Source organism: Nothoprocta perdicaria, unplaced genomic scaffold, assembly GCF_003342845.1.
Source record: "Nothoprocta perdicaria isolate Ctin4 unplaced genomic scaffold, notPer1 scaffold_4, whole genome shotgun sequence".
NCBI classification, from domain to species: Eukaryota; Metazoa; Chordata; class Aves; order Tinamiformes; family Tinamidae; genus Nothoprocta; species Nothoprocta perdicaria.
In genome coordinates, this window is record NW_020455643.1 from 4,071,981 (window position 1) to 4,094,633 (window position 22,653).

Sequence of the window (22,653 nt, forward strand, 5' to 3'; positions counted from 1 at the left end):
AGCAGCATGAGCACAGCATATTTAGCTGTTGCCTATCCCCCACCAGTCAGAAGTTATATTGGAAGGGTCACTGAGTCTGAAAACTGAATATTAAGCAGCATCTGCGTGTGGGAATTGGATGAGAGGGTCCTAAYACGCTCGGAGAGTGCCACTGAGTGATCCGGTTGTGTCTCTCCTCCAGAAGATTGCTGCAACATGTAGACATGCTCAGGGCTAATTGAGCAGTACTTTATCCCTCAAGCTGTCTCAGGATTTCTCTAAGACTCCTCACTCAGTGGGCAGATCTAATATCTTTACTTCCCAAAATATCTTACCAATGAATAATCCCATTGCAGCCACTGAATCCACGTGTGGGCTGACATGCTCTATGACATGGGTGATTATGCCAGATTTTAGCTTTGTTTAAGCATATCTAACAAAATCCCCTAAAAGAAATTATCTAATAAAGAAAACAGACACTCAAATGTCCTGAGTCAGTGCTTGCATTAATGGGTCCTAGGCTCAGCAAGGTGCTGCTCCTAGCCAGGTGCTGTCCTGGGGCTTTGAATAACAGACTTTGCTTCTCCCTAGGCTGATTTCTTCCATCTTTAAGGCAAGGATAAGAGCACCGTCTACCTCACAAGGTGTTACTAAGGTTAATGGATTAATCCTGAATGCAGAAAACATGAAGGTAAGTAAGGGGACTCCCATGGGCTTTGATATGCTCTAGATGAGGCCTGTAAACCTGAGAGTTTGACTTTATGATACATTTACTAAAGAGTCAATACAGATGGTGCAAAAGGTGTAAGGCTGAAACAATCCAATATAARAAAGATGACTCCAAAAGTATCTTGAAATCTTTGCATAGCCTCATCCAGAATGTTTATGGAATGCTCTGCATCCAGAATTCTCGCCAATATACCAGGACATGCTCTATTTAATGTACTCTAGCACTTCCCTTGCCTACAGAGACACCAGTCAACTCTCCCTCACTTTGATTTTTATGCTGATTCCATACCCAGGACTCATTTATACCACCAGAAGGCATCAAGGGCCAGAGGAGAGCTAGTACGGCTCCCTTTGTGTTCCCCTTACTGGACTAACACATAATCCTGAGTGGCCGGGATGGTTTCCAAAACTCTCCATTATGTGGTTTTAATACTTTCATGAAGAGACAGAAGTTTTGAGGGAAAAGGGACTAAATTGTAAAACACATTGGATTCAAGTATTTGAATACAGAAGCCACCTTTGTTATACTCACTCATATTCACACTGCCCACCCATATGTGTTAGTGCACAGCTGCTCATCTCCGCTGGCCACCTGGGCTGCCRCCGTCTGAAACGTTCACTGCTCCTTTGACATCAGACATTGCAGCACACACAACACCTAAATTCAGCCCATGTAGTGTTTCAGCGTAGCAATGTGAGCGTGGCTCAGAGATCAGGAAAGGATATGTTGTTAAATATAAGGATCCATGTATTTGGAAGATTAAATAACAGTTTTATATAATTTTGGAACTATTTCAAGAGCTCTCAAGAAAAAAAGATGACCGAAAATGAAGAGTTTTCAATATCAGAGAAATAAAATACTGTGTTCACGTGTGGGTGAGGAGCCTTGGAACTCCATCACCAGTCAAAGCGAATGCTTCTTTTGTTGTCTTGATTAAAGCTTTCCAGTCGTTCCCGTTGTGATTCTGAAAGGACCCATCTTTGCATGCCCAGCTCCGCCAGTGCTGGCAGCTTGGTCAGTGCTGCTAACAACTCACCGACCCACATCCCACAGTCACGGCAAGACGAGGGGCGAAGACTGATATCTAACTCYGACAGTCCTTTGAACACTGACAAACCTTTACAGAAGACAGACCACCCTTCATCAGAGATGTTGTCGTTATAGCTCAAGTCCAGCTTCTGTAATCTGGCTAGATGACCATCCTGTGCCAGTAACACTGAAATAAATGACAGCCAAAACAGACAATCAATTCCTTTAAAAGGTTACCCAAAAAAGTGGTATTTTAATATCATATTATTCAAAAACTTTCAACATTCAAACATAGCAAGGTTCAACTCCTAGCAATACAAAATGTGCCAATCACTTGCTATTGGTCTCAGAAAGGGTATTTTATCACAACGGAATGTGTGTACAACATTTAAAGCACGGGCAAGTCAAAAGGAACACGAGCATCTGGTTAAAAAGTGTCAGGTTTGTGGCAGCCTGAAAACCTGTCAGTTGGTTGGAGGGAGGGTATATCCAGAGCCACCTGAGAAAGGCTGGCAGGTCTGGTAGGGAGATTTAGAAATAGGAAAGCAAAACTAGATGAGGACACACAATTGCAACAGCCAGCTGCGCTGTGGGAAGGTAGTGGGCCTAAATTTCCCGAGAGAACTGGGAATTTAATGTACAATCRGCAAAGTAACCACCCACCAAAGGTGACATTTGCAAAGTCAAAATCTTGCAGGTTGCATCTCAGTCTCACCCTTCAGACTACAACCCTTAATAGCTATGACAGAGCTCCTGCTAACCTCCCACACTCAGAGACCATGAGTTGGGCCCACAGAATCACAAGGATATCAGATTTTTAAAAGCATCCTAGAATATTTTCTTTCATTGGGTTTCCATTTTCCAGCATTTCTCAGCAGCTGCTAAGAACTGAGCTAGAACATTTCTGTTTTAATTCTCCCATCGCTGCGTGACTCCAGTGTTGCACCCAGTAGACTGAAAGCTGGTAATGCCTCTACTACTGGCTGTCAACTTGCACCTTCCTCGTGAACTGCCAAAGCCCAAAACTGCAACTGCACAAAGTAAAAATGCTTAAAGGCAGCTTTAAAATTTAGAAATAAATAATGGACTCACAACATTTTTTTTGGATGCTACCTTTTCATATTAATATGCAGGGCTCTGCTAAATTGATTTWAAAAAAATGTTATCCTTTTCAATTTTTGCAGGTACATGACATACAACCTTCAGCAACATGAAATCTCTTTCTGGGAAAAATACTGCTGCATTTTCCATCTTTTCATCTCATTTATGCAAGAATCTGCCCTGTCCATGCAACAAGTCCCTTCAGAATCGTGGTTTAAACACCCTGGCTCCTTGACTGCTAGTAAATACCATGTTATACGTACTTAGAAGTGCCAAATCTTCGGCCACCAAGTTACAGCTGCTCAGTCTTAACACTTGAATCTCCGTTGCARGCTTTAGCACTTCCAAAAGCAGCTTTAGGTTCCCACCAACGCACTTATTCCAAGAAAGGTCTAATATCTCCAGTTCAGGAAGGTGAAGGGCAGCCTCAGCTGAAAAGATTAAGACCAGTAACTTCTGCTTACTAAGAGAAAACAGCATGGCCTCAATAGACACCTCAGCGACCGGCAATTCACCTGTAAATAGGTTCCTAACAGGCTTGTGCTTAGAAAGACTTAGTTAATCTTAAGAGCCAGACAAAAAAAAAAAAAAAAAAAAAAAAAAAAAATCTCTTGAACTCTTTAAAGAATATAACACTGACAAAAGCCTGTTTAACAAGTTTTAAGGAATCTCTCAAGAGGTTTCTCGTTTCTGCCTACGCTATTGGCCTGACTTTACCCCACTCAAGTCAATTTAATATATAGAGTTAAAACGATTTAATATTTATTTAATGATAGCATTTTTTGCTGTGAACTCACTATGAAATGCACTGTGTATTTTTACACTGACTTCCAAGACAACAATCTTATATAGTTGCAATGACATAAATATAGTAATCTTCTGCTGAAGGCAGTTAAGTTTTGCTGTGAGTTTCAATATAACTAATAAACTGAAAATAATAAACACCAACTGCACAATCCACRGTAACTAACAGATCTCTCTGTATGTAGCTTTTAAGTGCCATRTGCACCCTTATCAAAGGCCCAGTGTAGCCACTAATCCCCAGAGCACAATAAGCAGTCAAACGAAGCTGAATTTAAATATCCTGTGGTAGATCCAACATAGCTTGGCTTTGCATGGCCATGCAGTCTCTCCCCCGTTACTGCAGTCACTTTTCYATTCCTCTGTTGCTTCATGCTTTACTCAAAGACAGGAAATTCCTACTRAAACTATTACCTCTAGGGAAATGAAAAAACGTTAATCAAGACTTTACCTTAATAAGCTGCAAATACAGTGCTACAATCAAACTGTAATTCCAGCATAATACAAATTGCATAATATGAAACTTAATATGAACATAAATCAAATTCTGCTGCCTCTTATTCTAAAATTAGGCAATTTATGAAAGCTCAGTGTCAGCTAAAGGACTTCAGCCAGTCAGGTAGAATGACAGAAAACTTACAATGGTTTTCCAGCTGGCCCTGTAGTATTCCCAGTGCTCAGCTATCTCTTATAATCTGGTTTTCTCACAAGGCAACCAGAATCAAGAGCAAGGCATTTACTTCTTCAWTCAGGACCTGTAGTATAATATGACTACGGTTCTTTGGAGTCCCGCTGACAGAGAATGAAGTGCTCTGTCCCACTTAAAATCATTCCTACCTAGTGATGAGAAGGACTCTTCTTGTAAACAGCAATTGCTGATGGCCACACACTTCAGCTTTGGTAGAAATCTGAGCCTGCTGAGAAGAGGATCAGATGAGACTCCTACATTTTTATTCGAGGATAAATTCAGCTCTTGAAGATTGGAGAGTAAAGGTATCACCTGGGCTTTGAAAACATGAAATATTTGTTAGGCAGTCACAGATCTAGAAAAAGTATGTGTAACTATGTATTTATTTGATGCAAAGGCCAAGTTTTGACACTCAAATTTACAGTGGATAACATTTTACTCTATAAATACCCCTGTCATTTCCAGTAGAAGCATATAGGAAATTGGTTACTATGCATTGTGTGGAAGGGTGTCAGAATGTGGCATTGCTGTTGAAATTTTCAAGGTCAAGTAGTTCTCATTAAATGAGCAGGGGATATATTTCCAAAGTCTTCGCTGCTACTGTATATTAATATGGTTATTCTCTCTTAGTTTTACTATGTGTAAGAAATTAAAAATAAATCATGATCGCCATTACTAACAGTCAGTGTTTCCCATTGATTCATCAGCAGTTTTTCAAATTACCTAATTATCTTTTTTAATATAATGGAAAGTAATATGCAGACAATATATGTTTTGTGTCATGGTCTTGCAAAGAGAAGAAAGAAAGACAATGTCAAATAGCTGTGATAATGGAAAGTACACAGAAAATCAATAGTCTGCAATTAAAGGGGAAATATGTATTTCTTCCTACTAGTAGTTATGAGCGGCTTGATCTATTCAGCCTGGAGCCTGCAGTTCTCAGCTTCTTCACAAAGCAGAGAGCAGTAGCATTAAAAGATCTCCAACATCACTCTGTACTTTAGATACAGTTCACTAAGGGTCCCTCCTTGGGAAACTACATTTCCATGCACAAGGACCCTCTGGATCCAGGTCGATCTTTACCTGGGGAAATTTCCCTGGTTATTTCCAAAGCAGCTGGTGCTCAACAACAGCAGTTCTTGGTTGCAGTTCCTACATTTACATCACGGGGCTGAACCCTGGCAGATTTCAGGTGCTTAGTTCTACAAAGCATCAGCCACTCTGTGACTTCCTTTGATAGGAACAGGACCATAGGACCATTCTACATTAGTTAAGAAATCTATCCTTTTCACTGCACTTCCAGAACTGCCCCAAAACATTACCCCAGAGTGCTGAGACCTGCCAGCCTAGGTTGTCCAGAGGGTCTTCTGCCTATTTTCAGAAGTCAGAAACATGCATTCTTAAGGGATTTCTTGAACACATCCTTACACAAAATAGTCATGTCTTCTTCCGTTACACAGCACTGGTGCAGATCAAGGAATTCAAGATTTTTCAAGTTGGCCAAATGAGCTGTTGAGTCTTTAAAGCCACCACCAATCTCTTTGTTACATGACAGGTCTAATTTTCTCAGCTCTGGCAGGTGCTGTAAAGCAGCATCTGGAATGGAAAAGTGAACATGGCTGTTATAATAGCACAAGTCACGACTTTAACATTTATTTATTTTAACCTCAAAGTTTGCACAAAGTATTGAAAGCAAATCTTTCAGACTAAGCTTCAGGGTATAATCACAACAGCTATAAATGGCATAAAGTTTGCAACTCCATGCTTCTCCAAAGGAGCAGCTGAAGGCAAAGCTATCTCATCCACCAGATCAGAATAGTTCACCTTCTAGAACCATTCAACCTTCAGCCTTTCGCAGAAATTACTATTGGAGGTGCTAATTAGAGCCTGCTCTAGTTTGTCTTACGGATAAGATCTCCACTTGGGACAGACGCAGATAACAACCCTGTTTCATATGGCTTCACTGGACATTCATTAAGTGATAATGGTGAATTCGGATTCCCTTCTGCAGGTGGGATTGCTTTTTTGCAAGTTAGCTAGCTTGTCTGTACCTTCTTCTGTGTCCTGCCTGGGGAGCACAAGCATGTGCAGAGAGCTGTTCATCTTTCCTAAAACGGGTCCCAGATAAGTGTTGTGAAGGGTGACCCTCCCCACTGACTTTCACATGGTTGAGTTCAGGAAAGATAACTGCAAGTCTCTGTCATCTTTTATCCACCCTCAAACAGCAAAGAACTATTGTCCATAAATAGAGCCAAACATTAGCAAAACACCACCTTGGTGTGTCTCTTAAATGGGTTCCACATGTACCATTTATGTAGAATGAAAGTCTTTCTGAATGGAAAGTCTAACCTAAGCCCTGGAGGCCGTTTTGCTTTAATCCACACATATGCAAGTTTAACTCTTTCAAGCCTGGCACATTTTTCAGATCCTGTGCAATAATCTTCATGCTGCAGCCAATGTTTTTGTTGATAGACAGATCTAACACTTCAAGGTTTGAGATGACATTTAGAATCTGAGCTGGGAAGGAAGAAAAGAAAATCAGAATTAGTAATTGTGTAATTGTCTGGTACAGTCAGAGGAACATGAAAAAAATACAGCACCCTGACAAAMAGGAAGAGATAGGCTGGGTTTGCCTCTATATGTGTGGTTTAGACTTAACAAGTTCCGGTTTTATTGAAAAAAAAACGCAAAAAACACAGCAAAGACCGGATAGGACGCCAGAAAAATCAGTGAAAAACATGTATGAAGACAGAGTGAGGACAGTGACAAAAAAAATGCAGGAATACAAAAAAGAAATGGAACGAGAAAAAAAAAACTATTAAAAATAAAGGACTTCATGTTCTAATCTGGAGATCAGAAATATGAACAGGGGCTTCTCGTAGGGATAAAACTTCTTAAAAGTATACAATCAGTTCAAAGGAGCACATAGGATTAAGATATGATGAGATCAAGTGAGGGATGGAAAGTGGTTGCCAACTCAATTCAAATTCCCATTCCTCACCYTTTCTTTTTCATCCTATGGCTAACAGATTTAGCTATTTAACTTTGGGCAATCCATTCTGGAAATTGTCTTGCATAATTTGTTCTAGGTCTCAACGTATCCAGCAATCCTGGGCCACTGAGCCAGCCAGAATGCAGTTTACATCTAGTTCTTCTCAATCCTACCTCATCCTATTAAAAAGACTCGCTTTTCTTTGGAAAAAAAAAGTGCAATAAATACCAACACTGCATGGTAATCACTGTTATAACGCAGAGTGTGAAGTTAAATCACTTTCAAACAATATTGGGTGTAATATGGCCATAACCCGAGTCAAATGAGTTACATTTTGGTGAAGCCAGGATTTGAGGTCAGCTGTGTGGATACACATACCAAGGGATTCTCCATCCTTTGCCGTCAGGTTACAATCTGTAATTTTCAGAATTTTTATCTTGCAACCTTTCTGGAGCTTTTTTGTCAGCAGTGATAGTTTTCCACCTATGTTACTGTTCCACGATAAATCCAGTTCTTCAAGCTGAGGAGCAACTTCAAATGCTTCTCCTATATATAAAAGAAGTCTAAGGTGATTCATTCTACCTACCAATTTCTGTACAAGATAAAAATACAGTTTTAGAAAATATGAAAGGAGAAAGTTAACCATTTATTTGTTGAAACATTACATTTTGTATCTGTCATTAGAAAAACTGGTATATGCCACGAATTGTTGCTACTGCAGGGATGTTGTATACATTCTCACCTTGTCTAATGGGTGCAATATAGATCACAAATGATTGTCACAGCACACACAGCCCTTAAACTTATGCAGGTTCCCAAATATCCATCGGATTGTTTGACCATCACCGTAGACCTGAGTGAAGACCCAGAAAGCCTATTCCATAGGGAGGTAATACAAATGGCAAGTCTGAATTTACTCTCCTGTATAATTGTGCTTGTCTTTATTTAGCAGACCTTTGCAGGGTATACACAGGCTATTTTGCACAGAATGAAAGAAGTCTTCTCATAGCCACATCTTAAACTTTAAAAATCTAACAGAAATCTGACTCAGTTCATAAGGAATCAAGGAAATGGAGCACTGTGTTGAACCAGACTATCTTTCCTATGATTTTCAAGGAACACAGCACCAATTTTGAGTATATTCAGGAAAATTAGCCTTTTTCAGCCTTGATGCTCCTGGTATTGAACTGCTTTAACACTCTTTGGAATACTAATATCGCACTGCAAGATCTGGCTTCCTAAATTCCTTTGCTGAGGGGAGAGGAAGATGGATATTTGCATAAACTAGTTTCCAAGAAAGACCAATTAATTAGACCGTATGCAAATGCGATTTCAAAGTGTCACACAGCAAATCTTTGATCTAAAGCCTTGTCATCAGCCTAATAATTGGTTTACATTTTAACAAGAAAATTCTTTTGTGTCTGAGTGTTTTCAGAATTAATTCTTGATAAAAGTTTTATAAATAATTAGCTGTCAGTGGAGAAAGGCACATGTCCCTTTCCAGGTTTGAAAGGGACATGTCTTAGATTTTATCTGTTTTTGTTTGTTTGCTTTTATTTTAAATAATTGCCTCAATCCAGAACTCAGAACAATGCTCTACCTGAGTGTTTTTACCTCTGGAGTATTGCCTGTTTCTATTTGATATGAGGACTAGCATTCCAGACACATTTTCCACCCAGAAGATAAATAAAGGGATATAACTTGAGGAATGGTTTTCCTATCACCTCTCACAGCACCTGCTCAGAGCAATTACATAGGGCAGGCTGATATGATGACTATATTGGAGGTCATTATTTTCTGAGCAGAATGTACCCACTGAGTCCACAAACGCCTGCATTTCCACAGACTGATATGGGCATCGTCAAGCAGACACTACTGCTCTAAATACCTTATTACCAAACACACATATTCCTCAAAATTGCAGCCAAAAAAAARCAAGCTGACAACTGCTAGAAAAGACCTTGAAAAAAAGATAAGTATGCAAACACCTCACAGAAAATTAAACATAGATTTGACCCTCATCATAAAGAGACCAATTATTTTCACCAGCCTTTTTAGAGATAGATTTTCCTCCACAGCAGACCATACGAGCCACTTCTGGGTTATGACCACATATGCCATTTTATTCCTGAACCTCTCTTGAAAAAAGGCTGAAGCTGAATAACATAAAAAAATAAAAAATTACATAAAAACCACCTTTCTAATTCAGACTAGTTTGTAACTCAGATTGCAAAATAAGCAGAAGTTTTTCAGAATATCTAGTTCACTGAGTTTGTTCATTTTCTAGACACATATCAGAGACCCACCCCAGCAGTAAACTCCAGGCCCAGTGGTAAATGACTCAGCAGGAGGACTTGAGCTCATAACACCACCTTAAAAACCTGCAGATCTCATACTTTGTTTGCAGACACTCCAGACAAAGACACAAGCAGAGAAATAATCTTCTCTCAGACTTGGGGGGAGGAAAAAAAGCTTCCTAGGCTTTTAGTTTCCTCTAGAAGATCTCAACTTACCAAATTTTGTGTGATGAGCACTGCATCCACCCCTACAGCATGAATACCTACCTAAGCTGACCCTATCATGATTAAATAATTGTCTTTCAGTTCTTCTGTCTACTGTTGGATATTTGAAAGCTAGTTCACAAAATACTAATCCATTTGCAGGAAAGAACGTTTTCCCATTCAGAACAGAATTGTGCTCCCTCCTGCCTGTGAAAGCTTTATGTCCCAAACGACGACCTCACCAGAGCTACTCACAGGTACAAGATTACTCATAAAGCCAAGTACTTACYATCACTTTACAGCTGGGAGATTACATTGTCCAGTAACCAGTAGGCATAAAAATAATGGAAACAACGAGATCAACTACATTAACCCATGCAGTCAGAAAATAAATGTACATGCCAGCCTGTACCTAAGGAAGTGACATCYTCAGCCGTCAGCCTGCAGCTGCTAAGTCGAAGAACTTTTAATAGGTTCACATGATGGAGCTGGGTAGTGAGAGCTTTCAAAGACCCTCCAACACCACCATTCCAGGAGAGGCTGATCTCGTCCAGCTTTGGAAGAAATGGCAGTAAAGAAGCTATTAAAAAAAGAAAAATAGTTATGTCATGTTATCCGTAGTTGGAGCATAAAGACATTGCCTCTTCACAGACCTACACAAGGACCTAATTCATTAAGGAACATTTCTCAGGAGCTGGACCACCAGATGAGATGTTKAGTAGAAGTCTCAGGACTGAGATCAAAGAAATAAAAGCCAAAGAAGTGAGGGAATGAATGAATAGGCAAATAGGAAATACAAAAAGACATTAAGTGTATAGATGAACAAAATGTGTATTTACCTAGCTCTGTTACATCTGTTGCACTTAAAGCACAATTATTTAGATCCAGATTCTTGCTGTTGGGTTTCTTTCCCAGCTTCTGCATGAATTGGTTAAATCTCTGCTTACCAGACGGTGACTCTGGTTTAGAAATAAGATGTGAAAGTCCATCTGTGTAACAGAGAAACAGGGCTCTGGTCACCTCTGCAACTAACAGCATAAAACCTTGTCTGCGGATGTCAGCTGAAGATTTCAGAAAATAACCTAAACTCATCAGTAAACATGGCTCTGAATTTTTGATTCAGAGGACCACATCAAAGTGGATCAATATCCTGCGTGATAAGACCACTGCAGATTAAATCACTACAAAGCTGCTGATGCTCAATGACAGAAGAATCTCCTGCTGCACATCTTCAAGCTAGTTTACAGCAGCAGCTTTGGGTGTTTGTGCAATAAGTGCAGCCATTTGCACACAGAATTCTCAAAGTTCTGGGCTGCAGGTGGCCTGGATGACAGAGAGACATTTAACCAACTCTGTGTCCTTCTTGTTCTGCTGCAATACAGACTACATGTGACTAGTTAGGACCGAGCAGCGCTGTGATTCTGTACAGTGATCCTGCTCCTTCTTCCATGACAGCCTGTTTCCATTTTCCTACATTTTCTGCTTAAGGCAGTGCTGCTGTGCTTGGCTTTGCAAAGCCACTCACATTTAGCTTCTTTTTCAATGCAGTTTTCACAGCAAGGAAAATTGTTTACATTCCTCTCTAAACCCCTTGGCTGGTGAATCAAAACTGTCTTCCACTAATATCAYCTAATACCTATAGCCAAAAAGTGAGCAGTCAAAAACTGCACAGGACAGTCATCTCTGCTCAGAAGAACAGCCTGCTCTTACCCCAAACTCTCAAAGGATGAGGCTCTAAACCTCAAATCCCAGCACCTTTATAAAAATAGCCTCATTTTCTCTGGTGTGGAGGTAGAAAGTATTCCTGTGAGCACAAAATAGCACATATAATGAATTCCCACTCCCTTCCCCTCCCCCTAACCAGTGACAAGTGGTGGGAAACATCTGTTCTTGCTGCCTTCASACTGCTTTAGCAGCAGGGTGGATGGCCCTTAACCATAAACAAGCCAAGCTACTGCTTGGAGCTCCAGGTTTGCAATCAGCTCTGTGACTACGGAGCTGATGCAGCGCTGGTGTCACCCAGCAGAGCTCTAGGGGGAGGTCACACAAAAACTCTGCCCCACCTTAGCAACTGGATCCCATTTATTCTTTGCTGGTTGTCAAACTAGGGAGCACATCCTTGGCAATATTCTGATCAGAAGCAAGTAATGGATAAAGGAGAAGCCCAAGCTAACGAAATACAGCACTTTGGCTATGGAGGAAAGCAAATGAAATTAGGATATATATACACACGTGCATCTATTTCTTTACTGTATCAGCATTACCTTCTATAGYGAGATGTTCCTTCTCATTCTGATCATCAGCTCTAGAGTTGTTTATTTCCACTTCTTCAGTCCCCCTTCTCTCCTTGGCTTCCAATTTCCCAAAGTCAAAGCCCCCGAAGAATTKTCTGATGCCTGAAGGCTGCYCTTTTCTTTTTCCAGAAGATTTCTTCCCTTGGAACTGTTTTCTAACAAAGTCAAAGGGGGAAATCTTCGGGATATCCTCTTCAYACTTATCTTGGCAGATCTGCGCATCATCTTTCAAGAGATCAGCAGATATGAGAGGATTTTTTTAGTATTCTTGTTTATCCTATTTTATAATGTCAGGCACACAGAGAATTTCCTACCTTTCCTTCACACACCAGTAAAGCACTATTTAGTGGGCCAGACTCTAAACTCACTTCTGCTCCTTCAAGAGGACCTGGTAACACTCTGTATGTGCACTGCAGACTCGGGGGGCCTTGTCCTCAAGGGCACAAGTATCTCTCTCTGTGCCCTGTTAATGCAGACTGTTCCTAATGCCACCTCCAGTCCCCGAGTGTTGCAGAGCCAACCTGTGGCTCCCCCGTCACTTGATCTCCAAGTTCAGGGCATGTTCTTGTGGCCAAACCACAGCAGTCAGGCTGAGACATTCTTCATGTGGTTCTTCATGCAAAGACTTGCCCAGCGGCCAGGAAGACAAGAGGAGGAGGTGCTTGAGAAAGGGACAAGGACTCCCTTACCAGTGTCACATGCTCCCCAGCTCAGGAGGGAACAAGCTTACATGCAAAGGAAACCCCATCAACCTGACAGCAGAACTGAAGAGATAGTGAAGGAAACAACTGCCTACTGAAGCTAGAAGCACCCATAGCGTGCCAATGCTGGAAGAAAACAAGCCCCTCAGCCTATTTGGAACAGTGTAACACTACAATGACCTCAACTTCAGTGACTAATTCTCAGGCAAATGTCAGTCCAGCTTCATAACAACTTATAGGTTCCTTGCTTATTGCTGTTCATACTGCACTAGCATATATTGCCTAGTGACCAAAACTGCTTTATTTTTCTCTGAATTAATCTTCAGTTTTAATTCTAGCATTTGCACACACACAGGCTTTTAACTGGGCAATCAGTCACACTGATTAAGCAGACATGCAATTATTTCCACTTTGCAATGGCTAGGTGCAAGAGATATGTGTCATGTCTTACTATTTGCCATTGACTGCAGAGGGTATGACTTGTGCTCACAGACAGGATTCCTGGGAACTCAGGTCTCGATCCCTGAACTCCAGAGCTCCAAACCAAACCTCTGGGCTCATGTCCCCCTCTTTAGTACAGACCTGCACACAGAAGCCCATGCACAATCCGCTGCCATCCACAGAACATATGCATTTGCTCGCTTGAATATCAGACTGTTACAAATACTGTCACCAGCAACAACTTTCCTCATAAGCAAAACATATGTGCAGAATAGTATCAGAACCCCTATGAATTTCACAGACTGTTTTCATGTTGTTATACCAAATGTCAAAATGAAGCGTAGGAGTGTACATATACAGACACATGCACAGGCATCCATAGGTATTTATATACATATATATTGCTTTCATATAGCAGGTTGCCTGACACAAGGGCCCACAAGAGCCCACACRGAGAGTTACTGCACTGTTTTAAGTCTTGCTCTTAGCCTGTCACAGCCATATGTCTCACGAGCAAAGTACAAAAGCCACACAAAGCAACGTGCGTAGGTGTTTGTGCACATTTACTGACCGTAAAGCAATGCCATTTTGTATTACTTTAAACAGGCAAGAAAACATACCTGTCTTGTCCATTGTTACCCTTGCGGATGTGTTTCACACTCAGGGCTTGCATGAGAGGCGAGCTAGGACATACAAATGAACCTCGCTTCTTTCCCTAGCAGGATTTTCCATGCACTCTTCTTTCAAGGGAGTTTCTGTCTTCATTTGTTAGCAGCAGCTGTGCACAGAAGGCTTCCCAAATTCTCTCAGTTCTGCCTCCCCGAACAGTTTGCTCTCCCTAGCCCCTCTTTCCTGGGAGGGCTGGAGAAATCCACTCACTGCTCTGATCACGTCTCCACTTAGAGCACAACGAGGGAGAAATCAGGAAGCTGCAGCTCAGGTGCTGCACTCCAGCCCTTGCAGGGCCCTGAAACAGCTGGTGCTGGAAAGGGCTGAGTCACCTTCAGATCAGGTTTCCCGACTACCTGAAGAACAAGCTCTTTGTTTTCCCACCCCTTTTGTCCATAGGAGCCAGGCTGAGCAATGCTCTGTGTGTGTCAGCAGGTTGTTCACAGCGCACAGAGAAACCACGGGACCTGCTGCTGCTCATCTCAGAGAACCAGGAGATAGGGCAGAGAGGCCTCTCTCTCTCTCTCTCTCTGTTATTTGGGCACAATCTCCTTGTTGGCAGCAGGGTGATTTATTACTGCGATACAATCATAAAATTTATACATCATAGAAACATATCAGACTTCATGGTAACTTTTTTTTCTGCTTTAGCTCTGTAAGCCTGTAGCTCTGTATGTATGTTTTCCATGATGGTGAAATGTTTGGATTTCTAGTTTAAATATATTAATGTTGTGCTTGTTGATAGYTAGGGTTGAAATGGAAAGAAGGAGATCCCCGTTTGGGAACACATGCCAGCTTCTGTTGGCCTGAGGTGCTCGATGCCCACCAGAGCTCAATGAGATGAGGGAGGGCAGTATCTGGTAATCTCCGCTCCCTGMAAGCAGGAAAATCCCTAAGCACTGATTAAAGTGGTCAGAGTGGGCTAACCTGAATGCTCTATAATCAGTGTGCTAGGTGATGTGTGGCCCATTCAGAAATTCTTTCTCTACTTCAGGCTGTTGAATGAGAGTGAAAATACCTCCTGGCACCATGACCACAACCCTGCAATTCCGTGCGAAGGGAAACATCGTTTCAGAGTGGCCTGGTCTCCTCTTCCTAGAAAGCAAATCTTGGTGCTTACAGTCACCAAGCAGAAAGAGAGGGCAGTTGGGTTACCCCAGCTTTGGGTTACCCCAAAGAAAAGCCTGGGGCCTGCAGCAGGGAGGCTGTGCTAGGCTGCAGACATGAGCTGGGTGTCCACATTTGCAGCATGCTGTGCACAGCACAGGACAAGCTTAGCTATTGCAATTTAAAAAAAAAATAAGCACCTTCCCCTTTCTGTGCAGTTAAATGGCTTGTGACCATCTGCCAAGTTCTCAGTGTCACACTTGTTTATATCTATCAGCTCTTCCTTCTGGGTAGACCTGGGGTGAGGATGGGAACAGAACCAATTTTGGAACAATACAGTTAAAGTTGCATCCCACACAGCATCCACTGATGAGAGATTAATGTGGATTTTTGTACTTTGCCTCATTGTGACTCTTTAATCTGGCATATATTCCAAAGAAATAATGCCATTAGAGGATTAGTGCTACAAGTTGATTTGAAAAAAAGGATTTGCAAACATGGAAATCCTATATTCTATGGATTTAATCACCGAGTATCATTTTGGGGATTTCCTCTCCCTTTAGTAGTGTCTCTTTCAATGAAACCCAAGCAAAGTAACAACTCTGTTTTCAATGGTTCTTATTATCCATTAAAGAAAAACAGCCTCCCAAAGCATCTGGTTTAAATAACGCAGAACCTAAATATGCTGGTCCAAGTCCTCCCTTGCTGTAGTACAGTCACTGCAGCTGTGCCAGGCAGGCGCTTGGCCCAATATTAACACAGAATGTAGGAAGCAGGGTATTTATCTGCTGGGGGTTCATACTGTGGTGCTGTGCCATGTGGTAACGCAGTGACACTTGTTTGCTCCCACCTGAGACGATTCCCTTCCTCGGCTTTGCTCCCACCCAAGGGAGGCAGCAGCAAAGCTCCTGTTAACGTTCAGCAGGGAGCAAAAGAAACTTTTCCAGAGCTTTTCCATAGGAAAAGCAGAMTGAGTCACTACCACGTTACTCATTTTCCCCTTGGCACACTTCTCTGCTGCTCTGCTTCCCCATTCTGTAGACTGTCATTGCCCGGGGCGGGGTTCCTGCTTGCTGGGCTTCTGTCCGGCTGCCTAGGGCTGCTTGGGCCAAGGTTGCTGGGGAAGGGCAAATTCTGCATCCCGCACTGCCAGCGTTGCCAGGGCCGGGCTGGGCTGCCTGTCGCGAGGCTGCGTGAGGAAGGGCTCAGSATACACCCACTGGAGCGGGTGGGAGAGCGGCCTGCTCCTCCAGCAGGAGTGTTTTTGCCTGCCCCACTGCACAAGCGGGAGGATGAAGCCCTTCTCRGGAGAGCCCCCTTCTCTCAGCTCTCCTGCTCTGTCCCTTCCCTTCCCTCTTCTGCTCTGACCCACTTCTGAACCATCACAACAAATACACCAAAATTCAGCGTTGCCTGAAGGACTGAGACACCTGTAGCTGGCACTCGTGGCGAGCTGCTGGCCCCGCAGTACCTGTGCCAGCCACTCACATTGACTGTATTTACACCAAGGCCATTCACAGAGCAGTAGGCATCAGCTTTAGGGCCAGACCAAATCTTTCAGGGAAGAAGAGTAGGAGGGCTGGAAGGTCCCCTGCCCAGGGACAAGCTACAGGTGTCCTGCAAAAAAGGTTTGGTTGGGAAACACTCCTGGACTTCCAGGTGGAGCTCAGCAGCGCAGAGCCATCTGCACAAAGACTTTTTCCTTATATTCTCAGAAACTTTGTTCAACATTAAGACTTCACTGTTCCCTGTTCATTCCAGACTGTCCTACATGCCTGAAAACTGAATTCGGTCCAAAGTCTCCAAGTATCCTCATCATTTCCCACAAAATAAATATTTGACCTACTTATTTAAATAGACAATCTGCCCTCAGTAGCAACCGAGGCAGTTGTTTAAAACAAGTTTCACTGTGTTATGAAAACTAAAGCCAGTCCCTCATTCACTATGTACATATAACCTTGGAGTGATCCAGAAGAGATGAGAAGAGGCACTGAGAACATACAAGCCCAGGAGCTAAAGCCTTGGGTTCACAGACACACATTCCTCCCAGCAACCTTGAATGGTTCCCTTAAACTCAGGGAGACTTTTCATGCAGAAGGACTGAGAGAGATTTTGATATTTCACAGTGTTTTTACACTTCAAAGCATAAGAAACAGTTAAGTTATGACCCTGTGGTGCCAGCAGGCAGAGGAGGGTTCTGCACGAAGCCGCGCTCGTCAGGGCCGTAGGATGGTCCTTGTTGCCGCAGATGGGTTGGAGCTTTGGGCATCCCATCCTCRCATGGAGCAGCACACACAATAACCATCAACTGCACAGTTCTCAACTGCTCTTCTCCTCGAGGCAGAATCTACCTTATCTACTACAAAATAAGAGCAATGAGTGGATTTTGCCAATCACAATTTCATGCTGAATTTCATGCATTTTGAATTGCTGAAGTTTCTAATTTTCTAAAACGCATGATTATAAGATGCATCGTACAAAACTAGTGCTCTGATATGAGGTAACTCCTAAATGAAATAACAACACAAATATAAGTTAAATATTTCATTCTCTATTGCAATCTGCTAGTCTGTTGCAGCAGCTTTTCAGGGCTGGAAATTTTTTTTTTTTTGGTTGAACTTATGCCAGGAGTAATCCCCTTTCATTTCAGTTAATCATTTACATGAATGGGTAATCTGCAGAGTTCACGCAAGGCCTGCAAACTATATTAATTACTAGAAACCTAATTAGAAATCAACAGAGTCAAAGGATCAGTGTAACTTCCATACGGTACCATCTGGTACAATGGGGCAGTATAGGTCAGCACAACTCCCCATCTCATTCTGGGAAGGTTAACCTGGATATATTTTGCCAGAGAGAGCAAGTTTATGTTGATATTTAGCTGGTTGCCAAGCATTCTTATAGTCATCCTAAATGACAGCATTTTATTTTCTAGGTTTTATTTCGAAAGTTAGTTCAGAAGAGAATTACTCAACAATTTCCACTTTTGAATGGGATAGCAATGCTGTTGAAATTTGTCTTAACACATCCAGCAAATACTCTAAACCTATATAGGGGTTAATTAAAAAAGCCTCCAAAAAAGCAAACACAAGAAGTCATCTCCAACAAAAAAGTTAAAGATAAAAGGTATGCACTGAAATTTCATTTGCTGAAATGTAAATGTCATGTTGTCCAGAGATACAGACTGAACTTCCATGCAAGATATGGCAGACAGCAGCTTTTACTACCTGGAAATGGTAACGCAATTCTATCAACGTATTTGTCAGCCTCTCACCTRTTTGACAATTATGCCCGAAACAGTCACTCCTGTCTGATACAAAGTTAACCAAACAAAAATATAGGTCTTCATAAGCTCAACTTCTACAGTTTTAAATCCAGACCTGTTCAACCGTTTTGACTCAGCACATCATTCTTTTAACCTGCAATACTTGGTATGGAAATCCAGGCTCCTTAATTTAGCTGTTTCATGCATCCCTTCGACTCACCCACCAGCTTTTGCAATTGAGATCAGCCATGGTGAATAAATTTCAGTAGCTTCAGCTTTCTCTTTGTGTAGTCCAGGTCTGTTATTAATTAGATCGTGCTAGATGTTCTGACACACAGATTTCMCATCGCCTTCTCTAGTTATTTTTCAATTTCTTACGAATGGAGCCAAAGGTAGGATCCCACGTGTTTCTATGCCTACTGTACCACCACAAAGTCTAATTACTTCTTCTAATTCAGATTTTAAATAGAAGTTTTATTATGTCTTTTCTATTTTGTCCATCTGAAAAAGATCTCCTTGTAGGCAAAGTTGRAAGATTTGTTATAAAGAAATTGTTTGCAAAGGTCTATGTCAGTCCACCATTATACAGAAATAAGCCTCCAAGGAATTAAATCTTACTTCAGTGACCTTTGGAAGAAGAAGATCTCCCCCCCCGACAGGGGCCACTGAAAGGTTTTTATGAACTGTGGGTGTCACATACACGGCAGCACACAGCAATCCCGCTTCTCTGCTAGAAACTAAAGCCTGGATGCCAAGGGCCTTGTAAAGCAGTACTCTTTCTCCAGACTTCCCAGTATCCCAGTTATATTGCTGATTCTCTTTCCATCTCAGAAAGCAGTTTTTCCTGGTATTAAACTCTGTTCTGTTTCCAAGAAGCCTGATTCACATGTAATAACAAACCTGATGAAGAATCTATTCTGATGCAAGACTTTGCTTTTCATTTATTCTGGCAACCAAAAGTCTTACAAAGTATTTGCTTCAGCCTCACCCAAATAGTCCAAAAATTCTCAAGAAAGGGAATTTTTTTAAAGACTTGTTACGTTTTGAGTCATGTGGTTTGGTAGAAAGCTACACATTGAGCTGAAAACAAAAAACAAACAAAAAAATTTATCTTTGAGCCTACAATGCTACTTACATTCATTGACCGTCTGCATGCCTACAGGTCTGAACAAACAGATGAAACTTACTGTAACATTATATCATCTGGTCTCTGATTAAAAACAAAAAAAAAAGAGTCCAAAAAAAGTAATTGGAAAACCTATAACTGGTATTGGTTAAAACCTGGTATTGGAAATTCTTTCTAATAATGATTCTGCGTATGAATTTGCTTCTTTATGTGGAAGAGGTCCAAAACAACAAAATACCCTTAACGTTTACAAAAACAAAATTTACAGTTACAGTAACAGAACGGTTGAGGTTGGAAGGGACTCCTAGGGCTCATCTAGTCCAAATAATTAGAAAKATTTTTTAAAATAATCCTGCCTTACATATAGATAACACATTCTTCCATATTAGATATTAGAAGAAACTATGACATTTTAGATTTGCCATTTACTAGGCATTCCTTCTGAGAGTTAACTCACTCACAGTGAGAATTAAAGAGTAAATTGTCGGCTTGAGCAGTATAACCGTCTGATCCCTGTGTTAGCCTCACAATATGCTTAACAAGATTTCCATCCTCTAGTTCCCCCAATCCAATCGGATACACAGCCCAAGAACAACACAGTTCTGGGGTAACTGCTCACCAACTCTGAGAAATATCCTCTTTCTAAAAATCAGTGCAAATAGGCAACATAGGGTGTAAGAGCTGAGGCAATTCTTTATCTTCTCTCTTATTTCTTTTCAGAACAGGAAGATTTTAAGTGAATGCACCAAGCATCTTAAAGGCTAACAACAGATTAGCAGGTTAAATGTGAAATAGGTTTATCAGATCAGTGCAGTGCTCTTCTTGTAATTATGTTTTTAGAGCCTGGTTAAAGGATGGTATTGGAGAAGGGCTTGTGATGTCAGAGTGGGAAGGGCTTAGAAGCACAGATGAGGGCTAATCAAGATAAGTTCAATTCGTATTTAAAGTAAAGTCAGCGTTAGTTAAGGCAGTTTTTGACATATTAATCTTGATGTGTTTTAAAAGCTGCCAACCACATGACTGAGGCAGCTTGAGAGGAAGACTGGTAGCGAAGGCGCACAGTCCTGGATGCTCATGGTGTCTACTTTTATCTCAAAACTAAGGTCCTCATAAAAGATGTAAGTATACATGAAATTAAAACAATTGGTCCTAGTTTTTAATATAAGTAGCAGTGCAATGACTGCTAAGCAATGCCAAGAAGTGTATGATATTACAGATTTTTATATTTTATCTCACAGCAGAGACAGCACAGGTCAAAGCAGCCTTTTCCATGGCGCTTTTGAAGAGCAGCACTGGATTGCAGATAGAGTAAGGTTAAGAACTGGCAGCGGGGATACAGAAGAGGTAAAATATGTGATTGACTATGTGCTGAATTCCTAACAATGTTCTAATGTGTTCTCATGCATAATAATTCTCTCTAATATTCAGGAGGAAACTGTATTTTTATAACACACACTTAGAAACATTAAAAATATTTTAGAAACATTAAAAAATCAATTTCATAAATGGTAGCTTTAATTTTGGGAAGGATGTTCATTGCACATGCTGTAAGCTTCTAGAAAAAACAGATGGGAACTGAGTCACTTAATTTTCATTTCACAGTCTTGTCTAACTGTAACAAAATATTGTTAAAAGCTAATTAGCTATTAACATATATAGCTTTATCTTTATGGGAATTTATCCTTTTAAAGTACAACAGGAAAAAAAAATCAATGTTTTACAAATGTTACCTGGTGTGTTTTTTAAGTCAGTATGCAATTGGAATTGACCACTGCTATCACATACATAATTTGATGTTATATCTGATTAACCTATATTTGTTCTATGCATTTAAAATTGCATGCTACATGCACAGTAATTGTAGTGAACGGCAGTCATAACAGCTTTGTGGAACACCAATGTATGCAGTGTGATATATTTTGTAAAAATAATACCATGGTGTGATGAGAGCTCCTTACATATTGCTATTATTCAAGTATGTGGGAGGAATTAATTGCAGACTGAGAACATCCTGGGTGCTATTATATCRTCTCCTGAACTAAAATTTCAAGTTGCTCAGTTATAGAATATGTGAAATTTCTATCTCCAGGTGACTCAGAGCAGAGAGATAGAGGTGCTCTCAGAGTCAAGAATTTTCATCAAGGTCTGACATTGCAAAGTGTGGAGCTGCAGGTGTTCAGCTTGTGGAAGCTACTGAATTCCAAAGCTGTGAAATTGTAGATCTGATCCTGTAAACATGTTAATCTCACAAGAGGAATACAGTCTGGATTCAATTTTGTGATTTAGTATATGAGTTTGGAAAATAACATTGGTTTTAATATCTGGTATCTGAGAATTATACACATTTTAACATATTTGTCAATATTTGTCTTTGTCATAAAGCAAGACTGAAAAGATCAATGTGAAAAAAGGGATGATCTTGTTTTATCCTAGCGTAGTAAGAGACAGCAAATGCAGTCTTATCTGTTTTTTATCACAGGATTTTGGAGCAGTTCGAGGGACACTCTTTCAATATCTAATAAACTAACTGAAGAAGAAAGGTACTGAGCATTCAGTAGAGCTTTTCTAGAGGGAAAGCCTTGGTCTGTGAAGCTAAAGTGTCGTTAAATAAAAATAGTTTCAGCCTTTCTAAAACTTTTTCCTCTTTCCACTGTCTGGTTTCTTTTGGCACCGACAGTACTGTCATTCGCACTAGTTCTTAAGTTAGTTAAAAGAAAGACAAATATTCCTCTAAAATTCAACTGGATTTCACCTGAAAATCCCAGCCTCACTTCCCAGTCACCAGAAAGCTTTCCATCCCATGATTTCCATTTCCAGTATTTAAAAAATTAAAAATGAAAACAAACTTCTCCTTTATGCTCTAATTATAGGTTAAAACATAAAAAAATTGCAGAATTTGGTTTCTATTTAGCTGATTCCACTTCCGTCACATTCTGCAATCTTTAAGTTTCTAAAAGAATTGAAGACATAATGATAATATTTCAGACAGAAGAAGTCAAAGTTCATCACTAATTATGAAACAGATCTGCAAGGGAAACAACTGACATCATGCTTTTATCTCCACGTACCCTACCCACATAATAGAACAAGTCAATCCCTTTAAACAGCTTGGCCACGTACCGCTTTGTCAGGACACAGGGTGGGTGCAGAWTATTATACTCAGTCGTGCACGTACACACGCTTGCTCAAATAACAGCATTTTTCCTTAGTTCTTGCATAAATTATTCTC

At 40.8% G+C, this 22,653-nt stretch overlaps 1 protein-coding gene across 3 annotated transcripts; it reads right to left on the bottom strand.

The window, feature by feature from the left end:
- Positions 1-1,247: 1,247 nt before the first annotated feature.
- LRRC31 (leucine rich repeat containing 31) lies at positions 1,248-14,087 on the bottom strand. 3 transcript variants are annotated; one of them, XM_026045477.1, is made up of 10 exons: positions 13,878-14,087; positions 12,086-12,340; positions 10,661-10,780; positions 10,234-10,401; positions 7,699-7,866; positions 6,678-6,845; positions 5,757-5,924; positions 4,478-4,645; positions 3,103-3,270; positions 1,248-1,925 (listed from the first exon to the last, which is right to left on the bottom strand). In XM_026045477.1, exons 1-10 carry the CDS (start codon positions 13,888-13,890, stop codon positions 1,606-1,608), a joined length of 1,716 nt encoding a protein of 571 aa, XP_025901262.1. In that variant the 5' UTR covers positions 13,891-14,087; the 3' UTR covers positions 1,248-1,605. The 3 variants fall into 3 exon arrangements, with proteins under 3 accessions (XP_025901262.1, XP_025901261.1, XP_025901263.1); XM_026045476.1 differs by having other exon boundaries at positions 10,661-10,810; XM_026045478.1 differs by lacking the exon at positions 10,661-10,780.
- Between the last annotated feature and the right edge of the window lie 8,566 nt (positions 14,088-22,653).